Source organism: Ahaetulla prasina, chromosome 4 (genome assembly GCF_028640845.1).
Source record: "Ahaetulla prasina isolate Xishuangbanna chromosome 4, ASM2864084v1, whole genome shotgun sequence".
In the NCBI taxonomy this organism is placed as follows: Eukaryota; Metazoa; Chordata; class Lepidosauria; order Squamata; family Colubridae; genus Ahaetulla; species Ahaetulla prasina.
This window is the reverse complement of record NC_080542.1, coordinates 144,090,438-144,105,242: the sequence shown is the minus strand read 5'-3', so window position 1 is coordinate 144,105,242 and position 14,805 is coordinate 144,090,438. Positions and strand designations below refer to the sequence as shown.

The following is a 14,805-nucleotide window of genomic DNA, read 5'->3' as shown; positions in this document are numbered from 1 at the left end:
ACATTGACAGAGAAGGAATCCTGCACTATGAATGCCCAGATTCAATGGCATCCAGATCAAGCAACTGCCAGCTTTGTAAATCGTTCGCCCCCTTTGAGTGTGCCATGCAGTTCATACATGCCACAGGCACAGAGGTCTGTAAGGGAAATAGTGGACAAGTGAGCTTTGGCTGCTGTGTAAAGGAAGGACTCAATTTCTGGACAAACACTGCCACTGCTTCCATTTGGATCCAAAAATGCCAACAATTGGGATTTATAGATAGTCCTCGACTTACAATGATTCATTTAGTGACCACTTGAAGTTATATATTACACATCAGTAGTGGGTTGCCCCCGGTTCAGACCGGTTCTTGCAAACCGGTAGTAAAACCAGGGGAGGCTCCACCCACCAACCGTGATGTCATCAGTAAGCTTCCGCACATGCCCAAAAGTGGTGCGTGCGCGCGATCCCGCTGCGAACTGGTAGTAAAGGTAAGTAAAACCCACTCCATTACACATCCCTAATTCTTCTTGCCTACTGAACCTAAGAACTTAGAAACTACCACAGGTAGTCCTCAACTTACAACCGTTCATTTAGTGACCAATGTATGTCTATTTTTCACACTTAGGGCTGTTGCAGCAACCCTGTGGTCACATTAAAATTCAGACACTTGGCAACTGGTTCATTTTTAAGACAGCTGCAGTGTCCTGAGGTCCTTCTGACAAGCGCAAAATCAATGAAGAAGCCAGATTTGCTTAACAACCATTTGATTCACTTAACAATGGCAATAAAATGGACTGCACGTTGTGCTGACTGCAGGAAGGAGCTGTCCTGAACTTACAATCATTCATATAGTGACCGTTCGAGGTTACAACAGCACTGAAAAAAGTGACTTACAACCAGACTTATGACTATTGCAGCATCCCCGTGGCCATGTGATCAAAATTTGAGCACTTGGGCAGCTAGTATGAATTTATGAATGTTGCAATATCCTGGGATCATGTGATCGCCATTTGCAATCTTCAAAGATGGTTTCCAACAAGCATAATCAATGGGAGAAGCAGGAGAGAGAGAGAGAGAGAGAGAGAGAGAGAGAGAGAGAGAGAATAAGAATATTCCTTTGAATCAAGAAGGAAATAGGTATCAGTTCGTGAGAACTTAGGCAAAAAAAAATTGACGTGGCTAATGTAAACTGCTTTCTATGTTATTTTCAACAATAATAGAATAGAATAGAATTCTTTATTGGCCAAGTGTGATTGGACACACAAGGAATTTGTCTTGGTGCATATGCTACAGTAGTGGAGTCGCTACTGGTTCAGAACCGGGAGTGCGCATGTGCTCACTTGCCATGCGTGCTCGCTTCATTCGCATGCGATGCTTCTGCGCATGTGCAGAACCTTCTGTGCATGGGCGGAGCGCCCGTGATGACATCTGGGCAGGTGGGCAGAGCCTCTCGCCACTACCAGTTGGCGGGAACTGGGGTGAACCGGTAGAAACCCACCGCTGATATTCTCTCAGTGTACGTAAAGAAAAAATATTCGTCAAGAATCGTAAGATGATAGTCATAGGAAACTAATGAGCAATAAAATCATGCTAGGAAACAATAAAAACAATATAAGTTGTAAAGATAGAAGCAACATGGATATAGTCATAAGTGGGAAGAGATAGGTAATGATGAGAAGAACTACAGTCTTAGTAGTTAATTTTACAGTGTTGTGGAAATTATTTGTTTAGCAGAGTGATGGCGTTCGGGGGAAAAACTGTTCTTGTATCTAGTTGTCTTGGTGTGCAGCGCTCTATAGTATCTTTTTGAGGATAGGAGTTGAAACCGTTTATGTCCAGGATGTGAGGGATCTGTAAATATTTTCACAGCCCTCTTTTTGACTCGTGCAATATACAGGTCCTCAATGGAAGGCAGGTTCGTAGCAATTATTTTTTCTGCGGTTCTAATTATCCTCTGAAGTCTGTGTCTGTCTTGTTGGGTTGCAGAACCAAACCAGACAGTTATAGATGACAGACTCAATAATTCCTCTGTAGAACTGAAGTGGCGTTCTAAGGACTTGAGTGAGATCAAATCTATCCATCTGGACAGAGCTGAGTCAAACCTAAACTGCCAAATTGGTTTTGCAACTCTAGACTCAATCAAGAGACACTTGCCTCTTGCCAAGCAAAGTCACCAGAGTTGAAAAATTCATATATTAGTCAATACAAATGGTAAATTTGCAAGGAAGAGATCTCCACCACACTCTGTCTGTAGTTCCCTCTGGGTCTCCTTAGAATGCAAGAGACGCAGTGCTCTCACTCAAAATACAGAAGATACAGCTCAAATTAACCTGCTTTGGACACCTGATGTGAAGACCCAGCTCTCTGGAGAAAGCTATGATGTTGAGAAAGATGGAAAGGAAGAGAATAAGGGGATAATCATCGGCCAAGTAGACTCACTTATAGAACGGATGGAAGGATCAACTGGGGACAGATTCTCCTGGAGAATATCAATCCATGTGATCACTAAAAGTCAATATTGACTAGAAGGCATGTAATGAATCAATCAACATAGAATGGAATGGAATAGAATAAGAAATAATAGAATAGAATGGAATGGAGTGGAGTAGAGTGGAGTAGAGTGGAGTAGAGTAGAATAGAACAGAAAATATGGAATGGAATTGAATAGAATAGAATAAGAAATAATAATGGAATAGAATGGAGTGGAGTGGAGTGGAGTGGAGTGGAATAGAGTAGAGTAGAGTAGAGTAGAGTAGAGTAGAGTAGAATAGAATAGAATAGAATAGAATAGAATAGAATAGAATAGAATAGAATAGAATAAAAATTATGGAATGGAATAGAATAGAATAAGAAATAATAGAATAAAAATGAAATGGAATGGAATGGAATAGAACAGAACAGAACAGGATCCTTTATTGGCCAACTGTGATTGGACACACAAGGAATTTGTCTTTGGCGCATACAGTCTCAGTATACATAAAAAGAAATAAAATATATTCATCAAGAATCATAAGATACAACACTTAGTCATAGATTACTAATATGCAATCAAATCACACTAGGAAACAAATAAAGTTATATAAATCATAGCGATACGAATAACATGGTTACGGTCATAAGTGGGAGGAGATGGGTGATGGGAACGATGAGAAGATTAATAGTAGTGCAGACTTAGTAAATAGTTGACCACGTTGTGGGAATTAGTTTAGCAGAGTGATGGCGTTCGGGAAAAAACTGTTCTTGTGTCTAGTTGTTCTGGTGTGCAGTGCTCTATAGCGTCGTTTTGAGGGTAGGAGTTGAAACAGTTTATGCCCAGGATGTGAGGGGGGTCTGTAAATATTTTCACGGCCCTCTTTTTGACTTGAAGGCACATAATGAATCAGTCTAAATCAGCCAATCATCCAGCTCTCTTGAAAAGTCCGTAATGTTGAATAAACGTGGTAGGACAGAGAAGAAGAGGACAATTAGCAACAAGGAGATGGTGACATGCTTGGAATATCTGAAGGGCCGGGTTAGGGCTGAGTCACGAAGAAAATACTTTTATGTGGTTACTAAGAAGCATGACTCATGAGAGATATTATGATGCATTTAATCATTCAATGCAGACTTAGATTTCTGGAGAAGTTCATAAGGTTGAGAAAGATGGAAGGAAAGGAGGAGGTGGAGAGGACCAACAGAAAGTGAGATGGGCTTACTCATAACCATGACGGGATGTGCCATTGGAAGAGCTCAAGGACTAAGCCGGGCCCAGATAACCTCAAGAAGACCTATGGGCTTAGTATGAACTGATTGGACTTGAAGACACATCAAGGAACAATCAGTAAATCAATGTCCACCTATTTGAGAAGTCTACAACGCTAGGAAATGAATGAAAGAGAAGAGGAGGATATGAGCAGAAGGTTTATAGACTGAGTAATGGTGAAAATGTGGGTATCCTTGGAAGAGCTGAAGGACCAGGATGACTTTCCAGGAGAAGACAGTTTGACATGGTCACTAAGAGTTAAGATGGTCCATAATCAATCAAAGATGGGCAATTTTTTTTGGCTCCCAGTGGCATTTTGGTTCTTTGAAGTAGGGGACAATGGGAGCAACAATCCATCGGGCATTGACATGAAGGAATTAAAAACCGCAGATGTATGAAGATCATCAAGTGCAGACCTTAGACACCTTAGACACCTAGATCACCTAGAGAAGATTAGTTCACTGGAAAAGCAAAGGAGAAAAAAAAAATCAGAGTTCCTCTAATTCTAAAGCCTGCTATTTTCTTTCCAGCCCCTTACTAGGCCATTGGTTGCATCTTTATTGTCCTCTGGGCCAGGGGTCTTCAACCTTGGCAACTTTAAGCCTAGCGGACTTCAACACCCATTGGGACCATTGGGGAATTCTGGCAGTTGAAGTCCGCCAAGCTTAAAGTTGCCAAGGATGGAGATCCTATCCTGCTCTGGACCGCAATATAGAAGATTCTTGTGTGTATTTGTGTTTTCTCCTACCCAGTGGTGTGAGAATATGCATGCATACAATATAACATCTGTGTTATATTGTATGCATGCATATTCTCACACCACTGGGTAGGAGAAAACACAAATACACACAAGAAGGAGTGTAGGGTGGAGGGAGGAGAGGATGTAGATAAGAGAAGGAGAGGAAGGTTTGGAAAGAAGGTAGAAGAAGGTAGAAGAGGGAAGAGAGTTAAAAAGGGGGGTGGTGACTGGGCAAGCCCGACTAATTGTATATAATTGTACATTGGATGAATTATTTGATATGATTGTAAAAATAAAACTTTTTTATAAAAAAAATATATATATAACATCTGTGCATTGGGAAACAAAAGGTGGGCGCCGTATGGTATTCTCGTGAGCACGTGACGAGAAGGGTGGAGGGAGGGGCTTAGAATGCAGCAGATAACATTATTTTGAGCCACTGTCTATGTATTATTCCCATATAGGGAATATTTCTGGATTTTTTTGTTTTTCTCCAGAAATCCTGACCAGATCTTTCCCATTGTCACATTCAATCTTTCTTTAGCCTGCTTCTCTGATAATAACCACATTTGGCCCCTGTTCTATTCAGTTTTGGAGAGAGCCATTCTGGAGATAGATGAACAGAGTTGGAAGTTTTTTTTATATAGGTAGTCCTCAACTTATGACCACAATTGAGCCCAACAATTCTGTTGCCAAGAAAGAGAGTTCTTCTCCATTTTACCACCTTTCTTGCCACAGCTGTTAAATGAATCACTGTGGTTCTTTTAAGATACTAACATGGTTATTAAGTGAATCTGACTTTCCCAACTTTGCTGGTCAGAAGGTCGCAAAAGTGGAACACATGACTGTAGGACAGCGTCATAAATATGAGCCAGTTGCTCGAGCATCCAAATTTTGATCACATGACTTGGGGACTTTGCAAAGGTCATAATAAGTGTGAAAAATTGTTTTTTTTTCAATGCCGTTGTAACTTCGAACGGTCACTAATGGAACTGTTGTAAATTGAGGACTACGGGTATTCCTGAATGGATGATCACAGTTGACCCCAAAATTTATCTTACTAAGAAATTTGTTAAGTGAGTTTTTCTCCATTTTATGACTATTGTTACCTGAATTTTAGTTCATTTTACGAGTTTTGTTAAGTGAGTTTTTCTCCATTTTACAACTTTTCTTGCCAAATTTGTCAAGTGAATCATTGCTGTTGTTGAATTAGTAACATGGTTGTTAAATGAATCTGTCTTCCCCATTGACTTGTCAGAAGTTCCCAGGACGCTACAAACGTCATAAATATGAGTCACTTGCCCAGCATCTGAATTTTGATCACAGGACTGTAGGGATGCTATAACAGTCATAAGTGTGAAAAATAGTCATAAGCCATTTTTTTTCTAAGCGAACTGTTATAAGTCGAGGACCACCTGTATCTGTTATTTCTGCCCAACCGTCAGTTAGAGACGTCTTAGAAATAAATGCAGTTTTGCTCAGAACACGTAGTTATTCTCCCTTCTTATTCTCCTCCTACACTAATCCAGCTCTGCATATGTGACTCAAAAACAGTAAGACATTTAAGGTCCTTTTACAGATGGAAAGACCCAGTTTTCCATGTGCTTCTTTCTCAGCCTGAACATTGAATTTTGTAAAAGTGCTAACCACTTCTCTTTAACCTACAGTAGTGGCCAAAATTGTGGAGAACTTTTGGGAAAAGTGTATTTTTGAGGTTTGATGGCTCTACAGAGGAATTATTGAGTCTGTCATTTGCACCTCTATAACTGTCTGGTTCGGTTCTGCAACCCAACAAGAAAAACACAGACTTCAGAGGATAATTAGAACTGCAGAAAAAATAATTGCTACCAACTTGCCTTCCATTGAGGACCTGTATACTGCACGAATCAAGAAGAGGGCCGTGAAAATATTTGCAGATCCCTCGCATCCTGGACATAAACTGTTTCAACTCCTACCCTCAAAACGACGCTATAGAGCCCTGCACACCAGAACAACTAGACACAAGAACAGTTTTTTCCCGAAGGCCATCACTCTGCTAAACAAATAATTCCCTCAAAACTGTCAGACTATTTACTGAATCTGCACTACTATTAATCGTTTCATAGTTCCCATCACCAATCTCTTTCCACTTATGACTGTATGACTATAACTTGTTGCTGGCAATCCTTATGATTTATATTGCTATATTGATCATCAATTGTGTTGTAAATGTTGTACCTTGATGAACGTATCTTTTCTTTTATGTACACTGAGAGCATATGCACCAAGACAAATTCCTTGTGTGTCCAATCACACTTGGCCAATAAAATTCTATTCTATTCTATTCTATTCTAATAACACCATTATTATTTTTTTGGAGTTGTAAAATAATCCTATTCCACTGCAGGAATGGCCTGGGAACAGCTCAGACCTTCACCCAATTGAAAATCTATGGAGCCGACTAAAGAAACTTGTTAGTCAAAAGCGACCCAGCAATTAAACCCAGTTAATAGAAGCCAACCTTCAATCTTAGTTTCACATAACAGCTGCAGAACTAAAAGACTTGCTTCACTCCATGGGAAGACATTGTAAGGCCGTAATTCTTGCTAAAGGTTACCCAGCTAAGTATCAACTGACATGATGATAATTTTTGTAAATCTCGTTTTTTCTATGGTGATAATTTTTGTATATCTCGTTTTTTCTTTGTGTTTCTTTTTTCTTCTTTATACTGTAACTGCTATTCTAATAGCGAATCCCAATAGCAAATTCTAATAGCAAATACAATACCAAATGTGATTGTATTACATTCTTGATTAAATTATCTTTCCATTGATATATAATTTTATGGTATTACTCCAAAAAAAAAAAGTGGTGTTAATAGCTAGTTTTAGAAAATACACTTTTTCCCAAAAGGTTTCCACAATTTTGGCCACTACTGTACTATCTTTAGTAGTATAGGACTACTAAAAGTCCTATAAATCCATAGGATTTTTAATGATTCTGCTGAGGTTACTGTAAACTGTTGGTAGTCCCTAACTTACAATCATAATTGAGGCCAAAATTTCTGTACTTAAGTGACACATTTGTTTTCTCCCAGTTTATGACCTTTCTTGGTACAGTTGTTAAGTGAATCGCTGCAGTTGTTCAGTTAGTAACATGGTTGATAAGTGAATTTGGCTCCCTCATTGACTTTGCAAAAGGATTGTGTGACCTTGGGACATTTTTATTTTCCTACAAGCAAAGTCAACAGGAGAAAGGCAGATTCACTTAACAACCGCATGATAAACTCAATAACTGCAGTGATTCACTTAACAACTGTAGCAAAAAAAGGTCATAAAAATTTATGAAAGGTCATAAAATCGCAACTCACTTAAAAACCGACTACCTCAACAAAGGAAATTCTGGCTTCAATTGTGGTCGTAAGTCAAGGACTTCCTGTAATACAACAAACTTTTGAAATGTTGACAGCACTGAAAAAAGTGACTTATGACCCAGCCTCACTCTTATGACCATTGCAGCATCTCTCCTGTGATCACATAATAAACAAAGTGTTCGTTTAGCAACCAGGAGGCTGGAGGCTAAAACATATAAAGAACAGTTGCAGGATTTGGGTCTGTCTAGTTTAATGGAGAGAAGGACTAGGGGTGACATGATAGCAGTGTTCCAATATTTGAGGGGCTGCCACAAAGAAGAGGGAATCAAGCTATTCTCCAAAACCCCTGAAGGCAGGACAAGAAGCAATGGGTGGAAACTAATCAAGGAGAGAAGCAACCTAGAACTAAGGAGGAATTTCCTGATAGTGAGAACAATTAACCAGTGGAATGACTTGCTTTCAGAATCTGTCAGTGCTCCGTCACCAAAGGTTTATAAGAAGAGATTAGACAGCCATCTGTCTGTAATGGTGGTATAGGGTTTCCTGCCAGAGCAGGGGGTTGAGCTAGAAGACCTCCAAGGTTCCTTCCAACTCTGTTATTCAGTAACCAGCATATATTTTACAGTAGCTGCAGTGTCTCTGGATCATGTGTCTACAAGTCAGTGTAAAAATAGTGTTTCTTTACCTTGGCAACCTTAAGATTAAGAAATCCCAGAATTCTACAGCGGGATGGCTGGTTGCAGAATTCTGGGAGCTGAAGTCCACCTATCTTAAAGTTACCAAGACCGAGAAACACTGAAATATTCTGTATGCATCAATTTGGGGCAGGAATGTTAAATGCAAGGAAGCATGCAACGGAGAGAATCTGGGTCACATGTAAGCACCCCATCTTTCCCAAAATTTCCTCCTGTTCTCGCATAACTACTATGGTTATATTAGATTTGTATGCCATGTTTGTTATTTTATAAGTAACTCATGTTGGCAAAGATACATAATAACAGACCTCCCTCTTTCCAACCTATGAGGTCAGTTGGGCAGAGATGAACGAACTGGCTCAAAGTCTCCCTGCTGGCTTTCATGCCTTTCAGGCGGGACTAGAACTCATCATCACCTGGTAATTGGCCCATGATTACGCATCCAGCTTTCGTGCCTAGGGCAGAACTAGAACTCACTGTCTCCTGGTGATTGACCCAAGGTTATCCATCCAGCTTTCATGCCTAAGGAGGGACTAGAATTCACCATCTCTGTTCTGTCCGCCCGACCTCAGTCCGGGAGGCACGAGCGATGACTTAATTAGCCGGCAATTCAGTCCACGGCAGCTATCAGCTCTGGCAGCAAACTATCGAGCGTCTGCCAAGTTTCTCTGTTATCTTTTCTTGATGCTGGCAAGTCAACCAGGAAACCAAGAACAAACAGTACTTCAGCTCAAGTTCTCTCTAAGCAGTTGATTTGTTCGCCACGGAGTAGTATAGCAGCCCCTGCTGCTTTTATACCCTGTGGGGTGTGGCTCCGTGACTCAGCACTTCCTAGGCCTGCCCCATCCCTGCTTCTGTTGTTCCCGTCTCTCCTGTCTACGAAACCTAGGGTCCAACCAGGACTAATTGTCCTCAGCTGGGTCTGGGAGCATTGCCTGGGCGGGAGGAGATACAGGAGACAGAGGCCTTGTTATTTCTTCCACCTGGCCTGCCTCTGGCTCCTGGAGCTGTGGAGGGGAGCCCTAACGGCCCTTCCCACTCACTCTCCGAGTCACTCTCTGGCAGGGGGCCAGGCCCGGGGGAGTGGGGAGCTGGAGCCACAACACTCTCCTGGTGATTCGCCCTAAGTCACTGAGCCTAAAGTCTGGAGCAAAATTCTGTGTCACTGCATGACAAGTGACGGTTGTGTAATTGTTGTATTTACACATAAACCTTCTAGCTAAGTCATTTTGTCATTTGAATGAGCCACCCAACAGGAAGTCAATTCAACCAATCAGCAGGCAGGACGCACATCTCCGCACAATGTATAGTTGCTATCCGCCTATCTGCAACCATCTGCAAACTATCCTTACACTTCAACCCCTTCATAGTGTAGTTATATGTTGACACCCACATATAGCTGAAGGCAAGTCTAATGAAGCTTAAGGACGGTGCGACTACAACTCTGAGATTCCTGCTTTCTAGACCAGCATCTTAACCACTATGCCCAGCTGGTTCTCCAGTTAACTATAATATAACTTTAACTATGAATTATGAGTTTGTGTGAGCAAATGAGTAAGTTTGTGTCTTTATATTATAGATAGTCCTTCACTAAATAGTTGTTTAACGACTATTCAAAGTTTTTTAAAAAAAATTTTAAATTTGAATTTATATCCCGCCCTTCTCCGAAGACTCAGGGTGGCTTACACTATGTCAAACAATAGTCTTCATCCATTTGTATATTATATACAGCTTTTATTGCCCCCAACAATCTGGGTCCTCATTTTACCTACCTTATAAAGGATGGAAGGCTGAGTCAACCTTGGGCCTGGTGGGACTTGAACTTGCAGTAATTGCAAGCAGCTGAGTTAATAACAGACTACTTAGTCTGTTGAGCCACCAGAGGCCCACCAGAGGCCCACCAGTTACAATGGCACTGAAAAAAAGTGACTGATTAGTTAGTGCAGGGTCTGCAAACTTGGCTCTTTTAAGACTTGTGACTTTTAAGCTTTGCTGGCTGAGGAACTGTGGGAATTGAAGTCCACAAGTCTTAAAAGAGCCAAGTTTGCAGACCCCTGAGTTAGCGGATCATTCCTTCAATGCAAATAGGAACCTTTGTCCCCTAGTTTAACAAATCATGGGGCATTAAATTAAAAAAATGGGAGGCTAACTGATGATGATAATAATAATCAACAAAGGTTTTCAGCCTCTTTTTAGTCCAGTGGCTTTTGCTAAACTGCTAAGCCTCCGCAACTACTTGGCCTCCCCCACCTCCCACTAAAAATGCCAAGATTCAAAAAAGAGACTTTTCTTTGATATTTTTCTTTTGCTTTTTGAGATAGGAGAAAAACGGAAAGCTTTCATTTCCGATTCTGTTTTAAAGATCAAACGGGGAGGGGGGGGAGAGGAACTAAGTCAAAGTTCAGAACCCTTCGCTAAGGTTTTTTCTTCTTCTCCGGCCTGAAACTAACTACTTTACGCACATACACAATACGCATAGAGAGGCAACCGGACCTCTGTTCGTGTGAAGAGCGCCTCCCCTGTTCCGCAGCAATGCCAACGGCAGCTGCGTCTCGCCAAAGGGGCCCATTGACAGGTGGGGAATGGTGGGGGGGGAAAAGAAAAAGAAGAAACTTGGTTTTGCAAAGGAATAAAATGGGGGCTCAGTTCGGGGACCTCCTTCCCACCCCACCCTGGCTAAAAGGGTGAAGTATTAAAAAGGGGGCCTCTTCTTCCATGTCTAGCCCCCCCCTCCTCACCTCCCGCAGAACGAGAGGAGCGCACCGGCCACTTACGGGCAGCACCAAAAAGGCGGCGGTGCGCAGAGCGCGGGGTCTCCACTGGCGCCGGGTCGGCCGCCCCATAGCATCCGTCCCGCTGCCCCCTTGCGTGGGCGCATCTCAGGGGGACCAGGGCTGTCTTCCCCGGCTCCGAGGCTCCCGGCCGGCCGCTCGCCTCCCTCGCTCGTTCCCGCGGCGACGCGCTCTGCGCCCGCGGGTCCCGCGAAGCGACGGCGGCGAGGAGGCAGGCAGCCTGCCTAGACTGCCAGTCCCTTTCCAGAAACTGAGCTCAATTCATTCGCAGGACGGGGCGGGGGCTTCTGAACATGCGCAGAGGGCATTCGCCCCCCCCCCCCAGTGTCCCGCCCGGGGGAATAGTGCCGAGTTTCAGATTGTTTTGGGGTGGGGTGAAGAGAAGTAATTTGGTCACCAGCCTCTCCATTTGAGGATGGGGAGATTGAGGGCGTGCGCCTTTTAAAGAATCTGCAAAATGAATGACCTGCAGGATGGTTCTTGAGCACGTGCAGAGAGCGGTTCTGACGGAGGTTCATGTGTTCTGGAGATGAATTTAAAGTACTTTATGTCTATAGAGATTCTCAGTCATCCAGGTTATGGTTGTCCCAAAGATGCTGAACTGAAGAAGCATCTTGGATGAGAAATAAACTATGAGATATTGAGACTTTGGGAAAAAGTGCAGAGAAGAGCAACTAAGATGGTTAAAGGCTTGGAGACTAAGGCATGTGAAGAATGGCTGCAGGAATTATGGTTAGTCTGGAGAAAAGAAGGACTAGGGGAGACATGATAGCAGTGTTCCAATATCTGAGGGCTGCCACAGAGAAGAGGGAGTCAAGCTATTCTCCAAAGCAGGGGTCTCCAACCTTGGCAACTTTAAGCCTGGAAGATTTGAAAACTAGCAAAACTGGCTGGGGAATTCTAGGAGTTGAAGTCCCCCAGGTTTAAAGCTGCCAAGGTTGGAGACCCCTGCTGCAAAGCACTAAAGGCAGGACAAGAAGCAATGGGTGGAAATTAATCAAGGAGAGAAGCAACCTGGAATTAAGGAGAAATTTCCTAACAGTGAGGACAATTAACCAGTGGAACACCTTGCCTTCAGAAGTTGTGGGTGTTAAGAAGAGACTGGACAGTCGCTTGTCTGAAATGGTTTAGGGCAGGGGTGTCCAAACTTGGCAACTTTAAGACTTGTGGACTTCAACTCCCTTTGCTGGCTGAGGAATTCTGGGAGTTGAAGTCCACAAGTCTTAAAGTTGCCAAGTCTGGACACCCCTGGTTTAGGGTCTTCTGCTTGAGCAGAGTACTGGACTAGAACAGGGGTCTTCAACCTTGGTCCCTTTTAAGGCTTAAAGCAAAGCTGGCTGAGGAACTCTGGGAGTTGAAGTCCATAAGTCTTAAAGGGACCAAGGTTGGAGCCCCCCTGGACTAGAAGATTTCCAAGGTCCTTTCCAGTTCTATTCTGACTGATTGATGGAAATGTCATCAAGAAAAACAAGTTGCCCTTTGACTGTTCAGTTGCCTTTAGAGCCATGTTTCTAACACACCTGCAGGGTTGTTCGTTGAAGACGGATCTTGTAACATGTGTTACACAGACTCGCCTCCGTTACTCAAACCCTTTAGCCCAAAGGTGCTTTTTTCAAGAAGCAACTGGACTTTCTGGCTTTTCTTTGAAGATGTTTCACTTCTCATCCAAGAAGGTTCTTCAACTCTGACCGGATCCTTCCATTTCCCACCATCCAGTCAGAAAAACCAGAAAGTCCATTTGCCTCTTGAAAAAGCACCTTTGGAACAACCGTGACCTGGATGGCTGAGAATCTCCATAGGCGCAAAGCTTTTAAGCGTCTCTGTTCGCACCTCACATTAGTCTTTTCAACTCTCTCCCCATTCCTCACACCTATTGTGTCATGAGAACCTATCTTGTTGGTTATTTCTGACTGTTCCATATCTGGGCAACGCATAAACTGGGTTAACTCAGAAAGAAGAGGGCTGTGCGAATCGGTCACCCCTTGCATTTCACACTGCTTGTTCCAGGATGGCAGATGAAGAGGAGGAATTGTGGTTTGATTCCCCCCACCACAGTTTTCGTGTCTTTGTGGATGTAATTTAAGAGATGGGGTGGCTTCTGAGCATAGATAGAGTGCTCTCATTTGGACCCTCTTGTAGTTGCTTAAACACTTTCAGTTTGGCAAAGTAAAGATCCTGCATCAATCAACCGCTCCTCTGTAAACAACAAAATACCTTATTCCACCAGACTTGAAATCCTGGGATTAGAAAATTTAGATCTCCGCCGACTCCGACAAGACCTGTGTTTAACACAGAGAATCATCTATTGCACTGTCCTTCCTGTTAAAGACTACTTCAGCTTCAATTGCAATAATACAAGAGCAAACAATAGATTCAAACTTAACCGCTTCAATCTTGATTGCAGAAAATATGACTTTTGTAACAGAGTTGTTAAAGCTTGGAACACACTACCTGACTCTTTGGTCTCTTCTCAAACTCCCAAAAGCTTCAACCAAAAACTGTCTACTATTGACCTCACCCCATTCCTAGGAGGACTATAAAGGGCGTGCATAAGTGCACAAAAGTGCCTACCGTTCCTGTCCTATTGTTTCCTTTCAATGTATGTGCTTGTATATAATGTTGTGACAAAATAAAAAATAAATAAAATAAAAATAAAATTTGGACTGTAACTTCTTTAGGCTGCGTAATGTCTTTTTTTTTTTCAACTTCACTAGAAAATTAAATTAGACGTACAGTTTTTGACAAACCCCGCTGGGTTATTGGGTTGTATTTTTTAACCAGCATCTTCAATGGCTCCATTTCTGTCAATTCTGATACATGGGAGAATTAAGAATCAATAAGAGCAAGCAGCCTACCTCGCAAAGTTGTTGTAGGGAAAAATAATAAAGAGAAAACAACTTCTGCTGCCTTGAGCTCCAGTGCAAAAATGGGGTTAAAACCATAATATAAATATTCTGATGAGGATAATAAATTGGGTTGCCTGTTGACCTAGCTATGCTATCATTTGTTTTAACCATGGTTTTATAAATTAGCCATAGTTTGCTGGATTCAGATACACAACTACGCAATAAATCATGTTTTTGAGCCATTATCATACAGCTTTGTATGCTTATAACCGAGAGTGATTTTCAAACTTTTTCGATTGTATCCCTTTATTAGAAAAATAATGTAGAGCAGGGATGTCAAACTTGATTTCATTGAGAGCTGCATCAGGGTTATGTTTGACCACGGGGGGTGGGGGGCAGAATTGGGTGGGCGTGGCCAGCTTGATGTCACTCGTGTCAGGGGCACCTGTGGTAGGCCAAGTGCTCTACCAGCGATAATGGGCTCCCGAGCTCCGTTTTTGGCTGCGACAGCCTCCTGAAACCCTCTGCCAGCGAAAACGGAGTGTGGGAGGGCTGCCCATGGCCCCCCACTCAGCTCAGTTTTTGCTGGCAGAGGCTCCGTGGGTCTATTTTTTCCTGTTTCCAAGGCGGCCCCGTGGCCCCTGGCCTTGAGTTTGA

At 42.5% G+C, this 14,805-nt stretch overlaps 1 protein-coding gene across 2 annotated transcripts in view; it reads right to left on the bottom strand.

Annotated features, from left to right (window-relative positions):
* Positions 1-11,488, bottom strand: part of CRHR2 (corticotropin releasing hormone receptor 2) — a 168,102-nt gene extending 156,614 nt beyond the window's left edge. For both annotated transcript variants that reach the window (XM_058182355.1, XM_058182354.1), the window contains exon 1: positions 11,285-11,488. In XM_058182355.1, the coding sequence (XP_058038338.1) occupies positions 11,285-11,353 (69 nt within the window). In that variant the 5' untranslated portion in view covers positions 11,354-11,488. The remainder of the gene's footprint in view (positions 1-11,284) is intronic.
* Between the last annotated feature and the right edge of the window lie 3,317 nt (positions 11,489-14,805).